The 20,700-nt window shown below is 43.4% G+C and overlaps 1 protein-coding gene and 1 pseudogene across 4 annotated transcripts in view; one reads left to right on the top strand and one right to left on the bottom strand.

The window, feature by feature from the left end:
• IARS (isoleucyl-tRNA synthetase) overlaps positions 1-20,700 on the top strand; it is a 103,878-nt gene that overhangs the window by 75,630 nt on the left and 7,548 nt on the right. For 2 of the 4 annotated variants that reach the window (XM_023743639.1, XM_006102197.3), the window contains 9 exons: positions 1,285-1,406; positions 2,954-3,056; positions 3,307-3,390; positions 6,924-7,098; positions 9,988-10,100; positions 11,603-11,698; positions 12,479-12,655; positions 13,649-13,754; positions 18,750-18,875. In XM_023743639.1, coding sequence (XP_023599407.1) covers positions 1,285-1,406; positions 2,954-3,056; positions 3,307-3,390; positions 6,924-7,098; positions 9,988-10,100; positions 11,603-11,698; positions 12,479-12,655; positions 13,649-13,754; positions 18,750-18,875 — 1,102 coding nt within the window. Of the gene's footprint in view, positions 1-1,284; positions 1,407-2,953; positions 3,057-3,306; positions 3,391-6,923; positions 7,099-9,987; positions 10,101-11,602; positions 11,699-12,350; positions 12,656-13,648; positions 13,755-18,749; positions 18,876-20,700 lie in introns of those variants that run through there. The other 2 variants (XM_023743641.1, XM_023743640.1) reach the window with 2 other exon arrangements.
• LOC106699437 lies at positions 2,256-2,889 on the bottom strand (annotated as a pseudogene).

Here is a 20,700-nt window from a genome sequence, read left to right as displayed (position 1 = left end):
CACATATACACACACACACACACACACATATACATACACACACACATATATATAAAAATAATATATAAATAATTTATATAATATATATTATATATATAAAATCATTTTTATTTATTTATTATCCCTTTTGTTTTTTAATTTTTTTTATTGATTTCAGAGAAGGGAGAGGGAGAGAGAGATAGAAACATCAATGATGAGAAAGAATCATTTATCGGCTGCCTCCTGCACACCCCCTAGTGGGGATCGAGCCCGCAACCCGGACATGTGCCCTTGACCAAAATCGAACCTGGGACCCTTCAGTCCCCAGGCCAACACTCTAACTACTGAGCCAAAACGGCTAGGGCTTTAGTTATAATTTTGATGTGGTTGTGGAAGGCAGCAAGTACTGGCATTTACCTGCGTCACTATCTTGGTTCACTCTTCGAATATTCTGTTTTTTATTGATTTTTTAGAGAGATAGAAACATGGCTGAGAGAGAAGCATCAATCAGCTGCCTCCTACACACCCCCTACTGGGGTTAGAGCCCCCAACCCAGGCATGTCTCCTGATGAGGAATCAAACCGGGGACCTCTTGGTTCGTGAGTCAGCACTCAACCACTGAGCCACACTAGGAGATTTTTGATGGTTCTTTCAATTTCCTCACTGTTAGTCTATTTAGATTTTTCCAGTTCTATATATCTGGGGACTTACTCATTTCTTTCAAGTTACTAAATTTGGTGGTCTATTTTAGTGTGATCCTCTGTGATGTCTGTGGTAACTTCTCTTTCATTTCTCATCTTGCTTATTTCTCTTTTTGTTCTGTAATGAGTGTAGCCAGAATTTGTCAATTTTGTTAATCTTTTTATATAGAGGCAGCTCTGTGTTGCATTAATTTTTTGTATAGTGTTTTAGTTCTCCACTTCATTTTATTCTGCTTTAATTTTTCTTTTCTTCTGGAATTTGGGCTGCTTTTGTTCTTCTTTTTCTAGATCTTTAAGACTAATGTTGTTTACTTGGGATTTTTCTGTCCTGTCTTGACATAGGACAGTCACTCTTCTTTTTATTGCAGAAATCCTCCAGGATGCTTTGGGTCCTGGCTGTACTCCACTGTGCTTCACAGGAAGGTCCTCTCTCCAAAGTCAAAATGAGGTCCTTTCTCTTTTGTAGTACATGTTTAGTTACCTCACGTCCACTTCTTTGCAGATATCTTTCTCGAAAAAGGTTTAGTTCCCATTTTCCACTCTGAGGTCAGCTAATGATGGTTGCCTATGAATGACATGATGTTCTCTGCTCTGTCCTTAATAGGCCCCGTATACACCTTTTCTTACTGAATTGATGTACCAGAATCTTAAGATGCTGATTGACCCTGTTTCTGTCCAGGACAAGGACACACTCAGCATCCACTACCTCATGCTGCCCCGTGTTCGGTAAGAATCTAATACAGCCCTGGCCAGTTACTCAGTGGTTAGAGCATAGGTCGACACACCAAAGGGTAATGGGTTTAATTCCTGGTCAAGGTCACGTATCTGGGTTCCAGGTTTGATCTTCGGCCCCGGTTGGGGTACGTGCAGGAGGCAACATCTCTCACATCAATGTTTCTCTGTCTCTCTGTCTGTCTCTCTCTCCTTTTCTCTCTCTCTTCACTGCCTCTCGCTCCCTCCCTTACACTCCCTCCCTCCTCTTCCATCATCATATCTCTAAAAAGCAAAGGGAAAAATATCCTTGGTTGAGTATTAACAACAAGAAAAAAACAAACAAACAAACAGAAGAATCAAATATATGTAAGCCTCACCGGGACCATGGGAAGGGAAGTTGCCAAAGATGCACTGGTGTGGGGGCCCTAGCTGGCCCCTTGGTTCCGTGCCTCTCACCTGAGCTGCTCCTAAGGGTACAGAATAGGTAGAACTGGGGATGCTCAGTGTGAAACCACTTATAGCGCTGCAGCACGTGTGCTGTGACCAGGTTGTTCGAGTCACCTAGGGGAGCTGCTGGGTACTGACCAGGAGACTCTAGCTTGCCGCCTACTTCTTGCCATGTACCCCCAAGGCCAGTGCACGCTGTCCTTCCCCAAGTGCCTCACCAGTAGGCCTAGCCACACCATCATATCTTTAACCTGTCCCTCTTTCTTATGTAGGCATGCCTATTGTTTGGGATTTTTTCCTTTTTTTTTTTTTTTAAATACAATGTGATTTATTTATAAATGAGAACAAATTAACAATGAACACTTTCAGAAGTTGAAAAAGGACACCAACAGTACTAAATACATAGGCTTTTAATTTTCTTCAAATTCGGAGTTTTAATTATACAAAGATGAGTAGTCAATTATGTAACCTAAAAATATTTACTTATTAAACTATATTAATACTTTCAATAAACTATACAAAAAGATAATGAGACAAACATGTGCATTTATAGAATTGCATGTCAGTCATGCCAGATCCCTGTGAGGGAATTCCCAACACGACCTCATTCGTCTGTGAGGACACAGAGTAATTCTTGTTTAGACATACACATTCATTTACTTGTCCAGCCTGGTCAGCCCTCCACTGCTTGATGGTTTCCTTCCGCTATGAGTGTGCATGTCCAGTCGTCTGCTTCTTAGGGCAGACATTTACCTTCCTCATCCACCAGCCATTGGAGGAGGACTGGGCCACGCAGATGGTTAATTCGACCCATTCTTCTGGGAGGGTTTCCTGGGGGCCCTCTTCCATCATCATATCTGGAATCAGATGAGTTTCCGTAGCCTCTTCCCTTTTTCACATTTTGCTGAAGCAGAGTTTTGAAAAACAAAACCACAAACTCAGCTATTTCCCAGAAGACATCTGTTATCAAAGATAATCTCCATGGAGACTGACTCCTGCTGTCCAGCACTTGTCCGTTCACGATGTAGACCATCTTGATCCTCGTTCCCCTCCTCCCCGGGATTTTTTCCTTTAAATTTAATACCTTTTATTTCCCCGCTTCTTCTAATCAGAGAGGAATTGATTGACAAGAAAACTGAGAGTGCAGTATCTAGAATGCAGTCTGTGATTGAACTTGGGCGAGTGATTCGTGACCGCAAAACTATTCCAATAAAGGTTTGAAATTTTATTTATTTTACATTGCACAGACCTAAATAATTATGTCTTTGAGTATTTTCTTTGTATAGAGAGCTTCCAGCAATGGCAGTTTTTATTCATTTCTACAGTAAGGGTATGAATGACTTAATACAAGTTGAGCCTAGTTATTCTTTGAACCTGACATTAGATCAAAACATTTAACGTTCCATTTTTCTCTGGTTGTGAGGACTGGCTGCTTAGTGAACTTGTTCTTATCTTTTCCTCCTAGTATCCTTTGAAAGAAATTGTCGTTATCCATCAAGATCCAGAAGCTCTCGGTGATATCAGATCTTTGGAGAAGTATATTATTGAGGTAAGGCATGTGATTTGTCCCTGGGTCTAAGCAGACTTCTTTCATTGAGAAGATTATTTTGATTAGGACTCTCCAATAAACTACACTTTGAGTGTATAATTTATCCTTTTTTATTTTTTATATACATAATTTAACTCTGAACATTTCCTTGCTGCTAAGAATCATCAATTTTCACATTGTTATTTTAATTCTCTATAAATTATGTCAAGGTTGTCCTTGCAGCTCAGTGGTTAGAGTATCGGCCTGCGCACCAAATGGTTGTGGGTTCAGTTCTCCATTCCAGGTCGAGGGCACATACCTGGGTTGTGGGTTTACACCCCACCCCTGGTCAGGTTGTGTGTGGGAGGCAACCAGTTGATGTGTCTCTTGCATCGATGTTTCTCTCTCTCACTCTCTCTCTTCCTCCCTCCCACTCTCTGAAAAGTAATGGAAAAAAATATCCTAGGTTAGGATTCACACAAACACACAAAAAGATTTCAAGGTCAATTAATTTCCTTGCCTTAATTGGATCATTTATACCTTCATCCACTTCTCTTCCCTAAAGTACTTGCTGATAATTAACAAAAAAAACTTGGTTCCTTCAGATTATCTATGTGACAAGTGAACATGTGGTTTGTAAACAGTTCAAGCTCTGACATAGTCCTTCATATCCCATTTGCTCCCTGCACTCTCACCCCTCCTAAGCCTGTTCACTAGGCTGTCTTCTGCCAGGGTTGTTCCTAGCATTTTATAGACCTATTCACACAGTAAAGTGCATCTCAGGTTAGAACATACAGATGTACTTTCTTTTTTTTACAGCTGCATCATGTTCACTTTCTGGCTGTATCATAATTACTGTCTCTCCTATTGTTGGAAATTTAGGTTTCCCATTACAAACAAAAGGTTTGTGTGTATCTTTGTGCCTGTGTCAGAGTATGGACCTTGGATAGATTGCTAGAAGGGAAGATTTGAGGTCACGAGTTTAACATATTGTCAGTTATCCTGTAAAAAGATTTTATTCCATGATGATTTAAAAATATATATATCATATTGTAGAAAATCCTATATAATAAAAGCCTAATATGCTAAGTGTCCAGTCGTCCATTCAACCAGTCAAAGCGTAATATGCTAATGATGTGCTAAGGCCACTCAACCACTCACTATGACATGTACTGAACACCAGGGGGCAGACGGTCAATGCAGGAACTACCCCCTGGTGATCAGTATGCTCCCACTGGGGGAGCGCTGCTCAGCCAGAAGCTGGGCTCACGGCTGGAGAGTGCAGTGGTGGTGAGAGTGCCTCTGAGGCAGCGCTAAGGAGCAGGGAGCAGTCGGGCAGTAAGGAGCAAGGGCTCCCAGACTGCGAGAGGGCACAGGCCAGGCTGAGGAACCGGACCTCCCAGAGTGCACAAGTTTTCGTGCACAGGGCGTCTAGTATTATAATATTTACTAGGGGCCCAGTGCACGAATTCATGCACCTTGAAAGGAACTGTGGACCATGAGGCTGCAGTGGGCACAGGGGCAGGTCTCTGCCCATCCTCCGAGCCACTGCCTGATTCCTCTGCCGTGGCCCTCCAGTCCCCTGTCTGAGGGCATCCCCGCTCCTGCTGTCCCGCTTACACCTGCTGACAGCATGAAGAGATTGGGGCCAGTGCCAGCAGCAGGTGTGAGCGGTGGCTGCTGCCCCAATTGCCCCTCAGGAGCAGGGGGAGGTGGAGAAGCTCTCTCAGGGGTGATCAGGGCCGGCAGCCGCCACTTACACCCACCGACGGTGCCAGAGCTTCTGCTTGCATTCACTGCCAGCACTGGCAGCAAGTCTGAGCACCGGGCGGGACTGTAGCACGTAGGAGCAAAGAATTTTCAGAAACCACCATAGGCTTGCCCTGATGACAGTGACCAGTGCCCCACCTTGGTCTGGTGCCCCTGCTCACCTGCTCCACCATCCAGCCATGGCCAATGCCTGCCTTGTTCTGTGCATGCCCGCTCGTGGTCAGCACACATCATAGCGACCAGTTGTTTGGTTATTCAGTTGTTCGCTGTTCAGTTTATTTGCATATTAGCCTTTTACTATATAGGATACTGGTTTTGAATTGCTAGAGAATTACAGAAAAATATTAGAAAGTAAATAGTTATAAATTTTGTAAGTAATGCTTGCAGGTGTGGATAAAAATAGAATATATTTAAATAGAACATCTTAATCACTATAATAAGGTCATGTAACACAATTATGTGTAATGGGAAAACTAGACACTTCCTTACAATTTGTTTCAGTCACATTTTCTGTGCTGTCATCAGCTCCTGTTGCATTAGTGATGTTGAATAGCTTGATGGAGGCATGAAATGTTTTGGTTAACTGATTCTGCTTATTGGTTAACATGTGGTGCTCTGAAATGGCTTGAGCAAAGGTTACCTACCCTTGAGAGATACAACCTTTTTCTAGAGTTGTTTTTAGTTGATTTTATGCTCAACTATTTTGACTGAGCAGGACAGGAAACGTCTTTTTTATACCTTTCATTTCAGTGGTTTTTAGTATGAATTTATAGAGTTGTACAACTAGTCACCACAATTTTATAACATTTTCATCGCCACATAAAGTCCCATATCCTTTAAATTAATGCACCATTTCTCCTCAACATTCCACCATCCCTGTCAGCCACACACCTGTTTTCTGTCCCTGGACATTTCCTATAAATAGAATCATATGATACATGGTCTTTTGTATCTGACATCTACTTTATTCATGTTTAGCATGAATTAGTGCTTCATTTCTTTATATTTAATATTTAATAAGAATCCATTGTATGGATAGACCACATTTTAAAAATATATATATATCTTTATTGATTTCAGAAAGGGAGGGAGATGGGGAGAGAGAGAGAGAGAAGCATCAATGATGAGAGAGAATCATTGATAGGCTGCTTCTTGCATGTCCCCTATTGGGGATTGAGTGCACAACCTGGGCATGTGCCCTTGACCAGAATTGAACCCAGGACCCTTCAGTCTGCAGGTCGACACTCTAGCCACCGAGCCAAACCAGCTCAGGCTGGATAGACGACATTTTTTTATCTGTGTTCACAGTTGATGGATATTTGAGGTCCGCTTTTTGTTTAGTGAATCATTTTATTGCTGTCAACATTTGTTTGTCTATTTTGTTGTTGTTAATCTTCATCTGAGGATATTTTTCCATTGATTTTTAGAGAGAGTAGAAGGGAGAGGGGGAGAGAGGGGAAGAGAGAGAGAAACATCAATGTGAGAGAGACACATTGACTGGTTGCCTCCTGCACGTACCCTGACCAGGGCGGGGGAACCTGCGATCAAGGTACATACCCTTGACCAGAATCAAACCCGGACCCTTCAGTTTGCAGTTCGATGTTCTATCCACCAGCTCGGGCTGGATAGACAACATTTTCTAAGCTCTGTTCACAGTTGATGGACATTTGAGGTTGTTGTCCACTTTTTGTTCATTGTAAATAATGTTACTGTCAACATTTGTGAGCAATTTTTTGACATTTGTTTTATTTCCCTGGTTTTTTCATCTTGTCTACCAATCATAGGAGTTGAATGTTCAAAAAGTTACACTGTCTACAGATAAAAACAAGTATGGTATTCGCCTAAGGGCAGAGCCAGATCACATGATCCTGGGGAAGCGGCTGAAGGGAGCCTTCAAGGCAGTGATGACATCCATCAAGCAGCTGAGCAGTGAGGAGCTGGAGCAGTTCCAGAAGCGTGGTGAGTGTCGTGGATGGAGTCTTGGCTCAGGGAGGCTTCTGCTTGGCATTCACTGTCATAAACTTCAAGAAAAACGTTTATTAGAAATAATTCTGATAATTTAGAAAAACTTAAAGAAGGCAATAACAGTGACCCCTAACTCATCATCCGTTCATGTAATGTAGATGCAGTGCCTTTTCTCTGCTGTTTACTATGTTAGGTGCAGCCCTAGCCAGTTTGCCTCAGTGGGTAGAGCGATGACCTGCAGACTGAAGGGTCTTGGGTTTGATTCTATTCAAGGGCACATGCCTGGGTTGTGGGCTCGATCCCCAGTAGGGGGCGTTAAGGAGGCAACTGATCCATGATTCTCTCTCATCAGTGATGTTTTGTTTTGTTTTATTTTTAAATTTATTTTTTTACAGAGAGGAAGGGAGAGGGATAGAGAGTCAGAAACACCGATGAAAGAGAAACATCGATCAGCTGCCCCCTGCACAACCCCCACTGGGGATGTGCCCGCAACCAAGGTACATGCCCTTGACCGGAATCGAACCTGGGACCCTTCAGTCCGCAGGCCGACGCTCCATCCCCTGAGCCAAACCAGTTAGGGCTCATCAGTGATGTTTTAATCTCTCTCCCTCTCCCTTCCTCTCTGAAATCAATTTTATTTATATATATGAAATCAATAAAAAATATACACACACATATTTTAGAGGTATATAATATGTTAGGTGCTGGAGCACTGTTAAAATTCTGATTCATTTCCTTTTAGTTACATAGAAACAGATCACACTGTAACTTTAAATTTTGTTTCTCATTCATTTTTGCATTTTGTTTCCCCTTTTTATTTTACTTTTTTTAAAAATATATTTTATTGATTTTTTAAAAAATATATTTTATTGATTTTTTACAGAGAGGAAGGGAGAGAGAGAGAGAGAGAGTCAGAAACATCGATGAGAGAGAAACATCGACCAGCTGCCTCCTGCACATCCCCCACTGGGGATGTGCCTGCAACCAAGGTACATGCCTTTGACCGGAATCGAACCCGGGACCTTTCAGTCCGCAGGCCGACGCTCTATCCACTGAGTCAAACCGGTTACGGCTTATTGATTTTTTGTGGAGAGAAAGGGAGAGGGATAGAGAGCTAGAAACATCGATGAAAGAGAAACATCGATTAGCTGCCTCCTGCACACCTCCTACTGGGGATGTGCCCACATCAAGGTACATGCCCTTGACCAGAATCGAACCTGGGACCTTTCAGTCCACCGGCCGACGCTCTATCCACTGAGCCAAACCGGTTAGGGCTTATTTTGCATTTTTAATAATATATTATGAACTTTTCTAAGTGTTTATTTTTAAATCCTATTTCAATAACTGTCTAATTTGCCTTCATATTGATATCTGATAATGGTTTTAATCAGTCTTTTATTATTGGTACCTTATGTTTTTTTTTCATTCTTTTTAATACTATGTTATATTTCAATGAATATTTTCATGTGAATATTTTGTGAAATTGATTTCTTTGTACTAAATTTCTAGGTAGAAATTACAGAATCAGATGGTTACCATTGAATTCTACAAATGTTAATGTGGGCACACAAAATCTGCCCTCGTCAAAGAGAAAGCAGAACCCTTGGGGGTGCTATTGGGAGGAGGTGGGGGAGATGATGACTTAAGTCAGAACCTGTCAGTTTCCCTAAAATTTCTAGAATTCACATACTGGTCTCTTAATTGGCCAAGGCTGGCTCTGTTCACTCAGAGCCCTTCTGTTTGGGTGGCACTGGCAACATAGAGTTTAATAATAATAAGACAGACGTTGTCCTCACCCTCATTGTGCTGGTTGACGTGGAAGACATATGGAGGTAATTGTTGAAAGTGCTGGGATGGAAACCTGTGGGACACTGAGGAGTTTAGGAAAGGAGTCAGCTCTCATATCCATGGGTTCAGAAGTTATCGGCTCTGCTGTGATTAGAATCATGATTGGCCTCTTTACAGCCACTTAGCATCTGCAGCTGTCCGGGGATGCAAGGTTTTGGAAGTTAAGGGCTCCCTCTAAAGTTGAAAATCATAAGCACAGAAGTGACATGAAAAGATATTTAAAGACTCAGCTCAGATGAGTGATGATGGAAATTGATGGAAATGTCCTTGGATTCCTCAAATTGTTTGATAAAATTTATCTGGAGGTCTTACATGAGAGGCTAGCAACTAAAAGTTGAGTCATAACTAATTTAACTTGATATATTAAATTAATAAAATCTTTGATCATCTTTCCAGTTGTGAATCTAAGTTGTTTTATCAGATAGCCAAAATATCAAAAATTTCTGAAATACATCATATTTGAAACCAAAAGGTGGCCATTTTTAAACTGTAGTTTCTGAATAGACTGATCTGCACTGATGGAAAGCAAAATAATTTTGAGATCCCAGTGACAGGAAGTGAGAATGGCAGCTCAGTGCTCAGAGACCAAGAACATGAATGGTAACCACACGGGCTTCCTGAAGATGGGAATTGCCAGCCTTGGTGGTTCCTCTGCTTGGGCTGGCAGGAATTACACTGAGAATATCATATTGTTCACCTTATTTAACCTACCTGATGGCACACTGCTCAGCACACAATGGGACCGAGGCCCTACCATCATTGAGGGGTGGGCCTTCATTTGATTTGACTCTAAAGACTGCACCCTTCATTACATCATGAAGTCTGTATTTAAGGCGGGGATTCATGGCCTCCTGGCATGTCTTTGGACCTGGGAGTTTACATACAGCCATAGACATTGGGTCAGGAGGACTTGATATCATGAAGCCTCTGTAGAGGCTACAAGTATTTTGTCAAAAAGTGGCACAATGTACTTGTAGCAGGACAGTTTGTGGAGGAAGAGGGACTGATTAACAGTGGCAGTTGCATCTCTACTAGGGTCCATTGTTGTGGAAGGCCATGAATTGCATGAAGATGACATTCGTCTTATGTACACCTTTGATCAAGCAACAGTTGAGACAGCCCAGTTTGAAGCACACTCGGATGCTCAGGTATTTTTCTGTGCCCTAGAGCATTTCTTGATCAAAAAATAAGATCATAGTGGAGAAATTATACTGTACCTGTGCCTTTCCTGAAAGTGTTATTAACAGCTTGTGTTGGTGTTAAACAAACCAGTTATTCATTTTAAATTGGCTTATTAAACTTCTCTATGATATGCTCTTTACATATGCCTTTTAACCAGTGCATAAATAGATATTTTGTGACTTCTACATGGGAGTACTTGTCCTAAGTATTGGGTCATACTACAAGGAGTTAGATGTTACCCCACTCTTCAAGGAATAAGCCAGTCATGGAGATAGGAGAGTGAGCCACATGTTATTCTGCCTGATAAATTATCTGGTAGAAATAAGTCCAGAGAAGAGCTCCTATCGAGTGTGGGTAGATGGCTAGGGAGTGCGGGCAGTTTTGGATTCTGGGGTCAACATTTTTATTGTGATGGAGCACAGCATCTCCTTTCACTCCTGATCAGACTTCTCGGGGTAGATAGGTTGTTGGGGCTCCACTGTGGGAGTGGGGGCTTGATGGAGACCTTCTGTGGCTACCATGCCAGATGAGGGGAGGGGAGGAGTACCTTGTCTGAAGAGGCCAGCCTCCTCAAGCCTTTGCACAGGGCTTAAGCTAGTTGTAGACAACATGTAGGCAGACTGGTGCAGAGCCAAAGGCGAGGTAGCCAGAAGGGCAGGGAGGATTGTGAACACAGCGGGTGCAGTCCTTCCGGGCTCCAGCCAATGGGAGGGAGGGCCTGAAGTGGTCAGTGTGGGCCCACCACCCTGCCTGACTCCTCATCCATTTCCAGTGCTGACTTCTGCACCTTCACAAAGTTTAACTTCTCTGATTGAGTTTCCTTTACGATAAATGGTGATCTTACCTACTTTATAAGTATATTCCCCTCTAATAGAAGTGATACTTATCTTAGTACATCATCATTAACAACCTTCAGAATAGGTGAGAGAGAAAAGTAGACAAAGTTGACAAGAAGGTGGCAATTTAAACTCATATAAAAAAGAATTGTGTCCATTGTAGAAATTGCTTCTTGAATCCCACTAATAAACCAAAGGATAAAAAGGGGTCATGGCTTAAGAAACTGGAAGGTACTGCCTTTAATTCATTTGTTGTGGTAGATCCATTTGAAAAGCTGTTCTACAGGCTTTATGACTACTGATATTTTTATTACAAGAGTTGGCACTATTTATTAAACAGACCAAAAAAGCAGAGTTGAGAGACTAACAGACCAGTCTCACGGTCTCCTGTGAGCACACCCTGCAGAAGAAAAGGGAAAGCTGCCCTCTCTCCAGATATGAAGGACCCTGGTTACAAACAGGAACCGAACTATAAAGAAACTAGATTAACTGTGTTCTTTGCTTAGTTTTGTGAATAAATAGTGCTGCATGTTAGACTTCTCAGAGCTTAGTTTTAAATAGCATTTTGCTGAATTTGAAAGAACTGTTTTTGTCTATTTGATTGTCATGGTATGCTCTGTTCATTCCTGCAGGCTTTGGTTCTCTTAGATGTCACCCCTGACCAGGCGATGGTGGATCAAGGGGTGGCTCGGGAAGTCATCAATCGCATCCAGAAACTTCGCAAAAAGGTTTGTCACATTGAGAGTAAGCTGCTTATTTGAAGTTTTGTTTGTTTTGTCTTATTTGTTGGGGAGGTTGGGAGAGGTAGGTAATGACTTAATGAACATGAGTTCGTTCAGCTGGTCCTCTACAGGAGATGGGCCCCCCTCCCTGCTTATTCACTCCCAGGCTGGATGCGGGTGTTTTGTTTCTCTGACTGGGAGCTTTCAGCCAGCGGTGCCCCTTGTCCTCCTTTTCCCACTTCCCTGAGCTTCCACAAAACCATCTTCCAGGTCCATAGCCCTCCTGGCGGGCGCAGAAGGCCATAAGAGGGCCATTGTGTGAGAGGGGAGGTGCAGTCACATCAGCATCAAAGGGCTTCTGGCTCAGGGGAGGTAGGGTTGTATCTGGACAGAAGGATTGATCCTTCCTTATTCAGAAGTTGGGAGCCAGGACAGGAGGGCTGAGCCCATTGCCTGCCCTCACCAGGTGAGGGAGCCAAGGAGCTGTTATCCCTAGGAGGGCACCCACCGGCCCTCCTCGTGAGGCCAGGTTTGAAATCTGTAGTTTAGGGTCTGAGGAGGCCACTTCCAGCAGAGAAACAGGCGCGTGGAACTCTGGGCTAGCACAGAGCTCTGGGAGTGGCTCTCACTGCGCCACGCTTTTGCCTTCGTTTCCCAGGAGAGCAGGACGAAGACTGGTCCCTTCCACGATGACTCAGCATGGAATTGTCAGCCCTTCTTCAACAGCATCTTACCTGCTGACTAATCAAGTGCTTCCCATTTTACTTTTTCTATATGTGCTTTCAGTGCAATCTGGTTCCCACTGATGAAATAACAGTTTATTACACAGCAAAGTCTGAAGGAAATTATCTGAGCACCATTATTGAAAGCCACATGGAGTTCATATTTGCCACCATAAAGGCTCCCTTGAAACCATATCCAGTCGCTACATCAGATAAAATCCTTATTCAGGAAAAAATGCAGGTGAGTTCTGTGGAACTATTAAGAGATTTAGTTATAGATTTTAGTTAAGTTTATGTGCTCACATCTTGATAATTCTGTCTCCCCATTAGCAATGGCTCTGGATGACAGTCAGGAGGGTCAGGGAGATGACGTCCAGAACAGGAGAGGGGAAGGAAGGCAGGCAGGAGTTACAGTTGTGTCTGAAACTACAGAAGTCAGTGTCATGGGTTCTGAGAATTACTGTTAAACTGCAATTGACTTGAAAAGCAATTAACTTTTAAGGTAGTAGGTTATACATGAAACTAAAATTTCATTTCCTGTTGGTACATTTTAGAGGTGACTGGAAATCTGATAACAAGGCACAGCCCGAAGTTGGTCATTTATAACAGGGGAAGAAAATCTGTCAGTAATTTTTTGAATCTTTTGCTTCCTATGTTGTTCTGACTTGGTATAGGGCAAATAAGATAGACAGGTAAGGGCTAGAAATGACTGTCTTTTCAGTGGGGCAGTTTACAAGATGGTTTCATTGTCTATTTTGTGTATATTTTTAACACATTGTTTGCGGGTAGTTTTTATCGCGTGCTAACAGGTGGCGCGGGCCATTTTTGCTAATTTTTTGCGCAAATGGCAACGTTCAGTAAAATTACGATAACTTTAGTTTTACATATTTTTTTTCAATGAAACTTTTTGTGATTTACTATAAAATGTATGCTGAATTATTTTTCTTAAATTTTAAACAGACAAATACTGGAAAACTCACTGTAAATTGAAATAAACGTAATAAAATATGTAAAAATTCCGAAACGTATAAATATGTTTCCCGCATACAATGTGTTAAAAAACAAGGTAAAAAGAAAAGGGGGGAATATAGCCCTTGATTGTTTTATTGATGGGATTGAATAATCTCTCAGAATTGTAGAAAGTTCTTGCTCTTAAAAAGAAATGGTTGCTATGTTATTTGTGACCCTGTGGTCAGATGCTGCAGTTACACAATCACTTCTTCCTGTTGCTCAGTTAAAGGGGTCTGACCTGGAAATTACACTCACCAGGGGATCCTCCACACCTGGCCCTGCTTGTGCATATGTCAATCTTCACATTTGTGCAAATGGCAGTGAGCAAGGTAAGAGTAGATAATTCTATGGTTTGTATTTTATTTTTTTACTTAAACCTATGAATATCTTTGAAGCAATTATAATAGAACTAGAGGCCTGGTGCACAAAATTCGTGCTGGGGGGGCGGGCCCTCAGCCCGGCCTGCACCCTCTCCAATCCGGGCCCCTCGGGATGTCCGACTGCCTTTCACAATCTGGGACCGCTGGCTACTACCCGCTGGCTGCCTGCCTGCCTGTCTGCCTGCCTGGTTGCCCCATCCCCTCTGCCTGCCTGTCTGATTGCCCCTAACCACCTCTGCCTCGCACCACACCTGGGACCCAGGATTCCCTCCTCCGGCCTGTCACAGCAGGGGACTATGGACAGGCGGCTTCATTGGGCCGCAGCCGCAGGCACCCGGAACCGCTGAGCGGACGGCTTATCCCTCTCCCGGGCCGCAGCCTGGCTGGTCCCCATTCCTCTCTCTTGACCTCATTTGTGCCTGGCTGGTCTCCATTCCTCTCTCCCCGCTTGTTGAATGTCTGAGCAGTTCCAGCGCGAGGGTGTGATGACCATTTGCATATTAGCTCTTTATTATATAGGGTTGGTAAAACTGTATAAATTTTTCTTTTTAATTGTTATCAAAATGAACCCACAGCATGTCCAGCATGGCTCAGTGATTGAGCATTGACCTATGAACCCTTCCTCTCTGAAATCAATAAAAAATATATATATATATTTTAAAATGAACCCACAAAAGCTGAGTGATATAGCTCAGTTAGTTGAACTTTGTCCCATGTACCAAGAGGTCACTGGTTCGATTCCCCATCAAGGTACATGCCCAGTTTGCAGGCTTGATCCCCAGTAGGGAATGTACCAGAGGTAGTTGATCCATGTTTCTATCACCCTCTCCCTTCCTCTCTCAAATATCAATAAAAACATTTAAAAAAAAGGAACCCACAAGAGTAAATTTCTAGACCTGCACCACTAGGATGATAGCGTAGATGTACTTTTCCCTATTCCTCCAACAAAGTACAGCTATAAACACGCATCATTATAAAAATCAACATGAGGAGACTGTTGTACTGTCCCAGCCTGTCAATAACCAAGGGTATTGGTAGACCAGCCTTTTGACTCTTACTATGATTAAGACACCCTTCAGCAATAACCATCAGGAACCTGGGAATATGCAGATTTCTGACTAACAAAACCTAGACGTTACACGGCACACATGGGGCCACACAGTAAGGTTGTGGGGGCTGGGTTATTGGTGAACTTAAAACATAAGCGTGGGGATGTAAAGCATTGGAAGAGAAAACAAGTAGCTCAAATGTCAGTTATTGAAGTCAACCACGATCCCTAAAACAAAGGAGCCGCAGTGCAGGACCTCAGCCTGGCTCTTTGTCCAGTCAAGTGGCTGGCGATGTGTGTGTATTGGACGTAGCTGTCTTTGAAATGGACTCCTAGGCAAACAAAGCTTAAGCTTAAGCTTTGTACTTGCAGTACAAAAAAGAAAAACTGCAGCTTACATTTCCAGGACTCTTACAAGGGAAGGGAAGAAGGCACACCAGCCAGGGACCTAGGGACCAAGCAACAAAACAGCACTGTGTTCTCTGGGTTTTCTTTTTGCCTCATATGTATTCCAGACTTGGAGTTGAAGAAGCCGGCAGTCTGGAAATGCCAGTGAGCATGAACAAGCGCTCCGACAAAATCCTGCTCTCTCTAGATGAAGGACCAGGAGAGCAGCAACCCAGCAAGTCGGAAAACTTTTAGACAACTGTTCTCTTCCCGTGAACATAACAGAACATTTGTAACCTCACTACTACTCACACGCTAAGTGGGGAGCCTAGACTCCTGCCTCTGCCAAGCTGAGGAGCTCCCAGCCCCACTGCCATGGTGGTGTCAGAGAAGACCAAGTGGGAGCTCGGACTTCCGTCCTACTCAGGCATGTGTACTAAGGCATGCCTGAGTAGGTAATGAGGCCACATACATCCTGACAAGCTATCATTGAAGGCCATTTGGGGAGCAGTGAGGAGGCCATTCAACTCTTTGTAGCCAGGAGGGCTTATCACTGAATGCCAAGAGAGAAGTGGGAACTCCCTTGTCCCCATACCCCAGCAGTGACAAGGAGTGTCAGTGATAGGAAACCTGGACTTATCCTCTCACTAAGCAGCAATGAAGCAGTGCCAGCTTTCCCCTGACATTGTGATGTCAGACAAGCTCAGCTAAAATGGATTTAACTAAGAGCCAGCTCATAAAACCTACCGGGTCCAGGTTTTTACTGAAAATTATGCATCATACCAAGAACTGAGATTTTTTTTTTTTTTTTTTTAGAATAAACACCTTGGTTACCTGAGCTAAGATGGGTGGGAAGAGGAGTCACTTGCCTTTCTGGGCTGTGACTTTCCTGATAGAACTGCAGGTCCTTGCCCTCGGGCACACAGCCCTCTGGGTGGCCACACCTGCCTGGTCTGGAGCGATGCAGGCAAGGAGCTCGCCTGCTGGCACTGCTCCTCCAGAAGACTGCTGATGATGGCATTCTTTTCCCTTCCATCATATTTCTAATGAACTTTCTGTCATCGTTTTTTGTTTAAAAACTTCCTCTTCAGGAGTCAGCTTGGCCCCCTTCGTGTGGCCCAGGGGCAGTGCCCAGTGGGACTCGTTCCACTGTCGGTACCGTGTGCTGTCCGCGAGCACGATGCAGTTCTGTACTAGGGGCTCGGTGCGGACCAGTTTGTTGCTGGGTGCATTGTAGACAACATCAGTCATCCTTGTTTTGCGTGTACCACACTCTGAGCCCCAGGAGAAGTTGTCCACGTCCAGCCTCAAGGCTCGTCCTTCTTGTTGCCTCCCAGCTCGGACTGTGTCTGCGGCGAGGTCCAATCTTAGTGTGGCAGCGGGGTGTCCCAGGTCATGTTTTCGCTTCTTGTGGTAGGGCTTTCTCGTGCCCCCAGTCTTTCGGCGCTTGTGCCAGTTGTCCCGAGAGATGCCCATGGCTTGGCACCGGCTGGAAAGAGACAAGAACCAGAAGATCTCAAACTAAATGAAAAAAAGCAATCACTATATGTGAATGAACATCAAGATAACAGAAATGTTAAAATTATTCCACAATAGAAAGCAGCCATAATGAAAATGTTTCCCAGAATAATTGCAAACACAATAGGAAAAAATGAAAAGTAGAGTCTCAGCATAGAAAGGAAAAATCAAATGGAAATTTTAGAACTTAAAACTATTACTAAAGTACAAAAATTCAGTGGATGAGCTAAACAACAGTTTAAAGGAGATGGGAAAGAATCCGTGGACTGGAGGATATAATAATAGAAATCACCCATTCTGATCCACAGAGAGTAAAATAAACTTGGTTTAAAAGAAAATGGCCCTAGCCAGTTTGGCTCAGTGGATAAAGCGTCAGCCTGCAGACTGAAGGGTCCTGGGTTCTATTCTGGTCAAGGGCACATGTGGGCTCAATCCCCAGTAGGGCGCGTGCAGGAGGAGCCAATCCATGATTCCCTCTCATCATTGATGTTTCTCTCTCTCCCTCCCTCCCTCCCTCTCCCTCTCTGAAATTAATGAAAAAGTTAAAAAAAAAAAATGCAGCCCTGGCCATGTGGCTCAGTTGGTTAGTGTTATCCCGTGCACCAAAGGGTCCCTGGTTCGATTCCTGGTCAGGGCACTAATCCAGGTTATGGATTCAATCCCCAGTTTGGGTGCCTATGGGAGGTAACAGATCAATGTTTCTCTTTCTCTTCCTTTCTTCTCTTTCTAAATAAAAATCATCCTCAGGTGAGGATTAACCCTTTGCGGTCGTTTGTCTACTCTCAGCCACCAAAGCTTTTTTACCGTTCCGGTCGTATGTCTGCTCTCAGCCACCACAGCAAGGAACCGTATGAATCTTAACTCTATTCATTCATGTATCAGTTCATAATTTCTCTGAAAGCTCTTAAGTGTCTAAGCGACCTTGTCACGAACCAAAACATTGCCCCGACAAATCGGAGATATCGAAACTCAATATAAACAAACGCGGTCGTTCCACACTCGCCATGCAAAACACCGTGGCGAGTCAGTTGCCTTTTGAGAGTGAAGAAATCGACAAGCTTCGGAGATACTTTGCAAAATTTCAAATAAAGCTTTACAAATTACGTTTAACTGTAATTAGGCATTCTCGCTTGTTAAGATATTTCAAAATAATACTCCAAAATGGCAAAAAGAAAGTTACCGAAAGAAGTGTACTGCGAATCTGAAAGTAACGATGAAGAGTTTTATTTTGGCACCTTGATTACTGACTCTGACGTAGAAAGTGATAACGTTTGTAGTGATTCTACTAGTAGTGACGTAGTTCCAAAAAAGAATTAATAAATCTTGTTTATCCTTCATAATCTTGCATGTTATGTATCACTGCTCTTTCTTTTTTTTTTTTTTTTAATATATTTTATTGATTTTTTACAGAGAGGAAGGGAGAGAGATAGAGAGTTAGAAACATCGATGAGAGAGAAACATCAATCAGCTGCCTCCTGCACATCTCCTACTGGGGATGTGCCCGAAACCCAGGTACATGCCCTTGACCGGAATCGAACCTGGGACCCCTCAGTTCGCAAGCCGACGCTCTATCCACTGAGCCAAACGGGTTTCGGCTGTATCACTGCTCTTTCAATGGAAATTAATTCCGACCAGTACGACACCCATGTCCAAATTTAATACGACCTCAAAGGGTTAAAAATGACATAATACTAAATTTAAAAGGTTTTTTAAAAAGGCATTGGAAGAAAGAGATTCTTTCTATCTCCAGCTGTGTGGCACTCTGTTCTTCTATAATCCCCACAGGACATGTGAGGAAATGCCACTGAAGTGCTTCTGGCTCATCCCACTTATGTTAAATACATCACACCCAGGACTGCCCACGCGCATCCTGAGAGCGTATGGTGTACGCGCTCAAAAAGAAAGAAAGGCCAGCTCAACACCCTGTGCCCTTCACTTTACATTCACATTTACCTTTTTCTTCAGACTTACTTATATTTTTGGCTTTTTAGGTGGAGTACTGCTTCTGGAAAATCCTAAAGGCGATAATCGGTTAGACCTCCTAAAGCTGAAGAGTGTTGTTACCAGCATTTTTGGTGTGAAGAACACAGAGCTGTCGCTCTTCCACGGGGAAACAGGTGTGTGGAAAGCTAGCCATGGCCTTTGACACAGGTGGAGTGTGTGAGTCAGGCCGGCTCTTCAGCAGTGCCTGCCTGTGCATATGGCAGCAAGAACACCATCCTTATCAGGAGATGACGGCTCCCCCTACTCTCTCACCTGTTAGCCAGGTGCAGGATTCTGAGCTTCACAAACTTCCCTAGGGTGTTTTAACTTTCTTAAACATAGTGTCTGCATCTTGCTAAATCCAGATTCTCGGTAAGATAAGCCTAAATAGAATTTTTAAAAGTTGTAAGTACATTCTCTCCCACTGTCACAGGTTGAAATGTGAGACCAATCCACCAAAAACAGAAAGAAAGCAAAAAGATACATTGAAGTTTTTACCCATAGTACCATGGGCCTTCTTTGCAAATAGGGTCCTTGCCGAGGTAGTTAGATGAGGTGCGCTGGGCCCTATTACGTAGGACTGATATCCTTGTGGGAAGACACAGAGACCTTGTGTGACGACAGGCCTAGACTGGAATTGTGCAGGTGCAAGCCAAGAAACAGCGAGGATTGCTAGGGACTTCCAAAGCTGGGAGGAAGGGAAGGGTTCCCCAAAAGGCATCAGAGGGAGCGAGGGCCTACTGACACTTGATCTCAGGCTTCTTGCCTCAAACTCTGAGACAATAAATTTCTGTTGTTTTAAGTCCCCTAACTTATGTTTCTTGGCAATAGATGTAGGAAACTAATAATACTCATTTTATGAACCTGAATGCTTATTTTAGAAACCTTTAAATAGCCTAAAAGAGAAAATCTAAATGGGCAGTAACTAAAAGAATACCTGCTGAACCTCAGTAGTAAAAACCACAGTGTGGTACTATTACTTGATACCAGATTGGCAAAAACTAGAAAAATTTCACAGCCTTAAACGTCATCAAAGGTGTTGTGTAATAGGAACTCCCATTCCCTGCTGGATTGTAAATGGATAGAACCACCATGGAAGACCATGTGCCATCCTATCTGTCAGGGGCTGAAAAAGGGAAGCAGAAGTGATGAGAGAGAGAAAGCCAGGAAGTAAAAGTCTGGATGAGGGCGGCTAGTTGGAAGATCGGAGAAAAATCTGTGACCTGGATCCACCCAGGGCGTCTGATTAGGGGGGCTGGTCCTGCCCCTGAAGTCTCTGGGATGAGAAGTAGAGGTCAGCAAGGACAGGCTGGAGCTCCTCTGTCGGGCACATCTAACACTGGCAGGCCCTGCAGAAGCAGCTTGGCAAGCGAGTTGCTTGTGCACCTGGCCCGGACGTTGGAAGAGCACAGGAGTGTAGGCCGCTTGCTGTCCCCTCTGACCCTGTGAGTGGCAGTCCCTGAAAGCTGAGTGGTGCCTGGGCCCCACATTGACCTTAGGAAACAGTGGCTGTAACTAAAATCCTGTGCACCTTTCTCTGGTCAGCCCTAACCCAATCCAGGACAGTCAGAAAGTTCTGGGAAGCTTTTAGCTTAGCTAAGTGAGCAGAGTTAAATCTCCACCGTCCACCCCTGTGATTCAGGCATCTATACGTGGCTCTGTAAACCACGTCTGACTTCCAGACAAAACAGTATTTTCCATCTGAAGTTGAGAATGTGAAAATACTGTTTCTGATCCTTGGATGCAAAACCCGTGTATAGAAAGGGCCAACTGTATTTATTGAAAAAATCTGCAGTCTTACCCATTTTCAAGAGTCGGCTATACAGGGAAAAAACTAAAGGGAAACAAAATAGTTTGCATTTTAGGTTGTGAATATTATGCCATTTATTTTGCACCAATAACATTTCCTACTAATTGCGTGTGATTTTATAGAAAAGGCAATGTCCTTTCATAAACAAG

The sequence above is a fragment of the Myotis lucifugus genome, unplaced genomic scaffold, assembly GCF_000147115.1.
Source record: "Myotis lucifugus unplaced genomic scaffold, Myoluc2.0 scaffold_404, whole genome shotgun sequence".
Classification (NCBI taxonomy): Eukaryota; Metazoa; Chordata; class Mammalia; order Chiroptera; family Vespertilionidae; genus Myotis; species Myotis lucifugus.
This window is presented reverse-complemented; position numbering and strand designations above follow the sequence as displayed.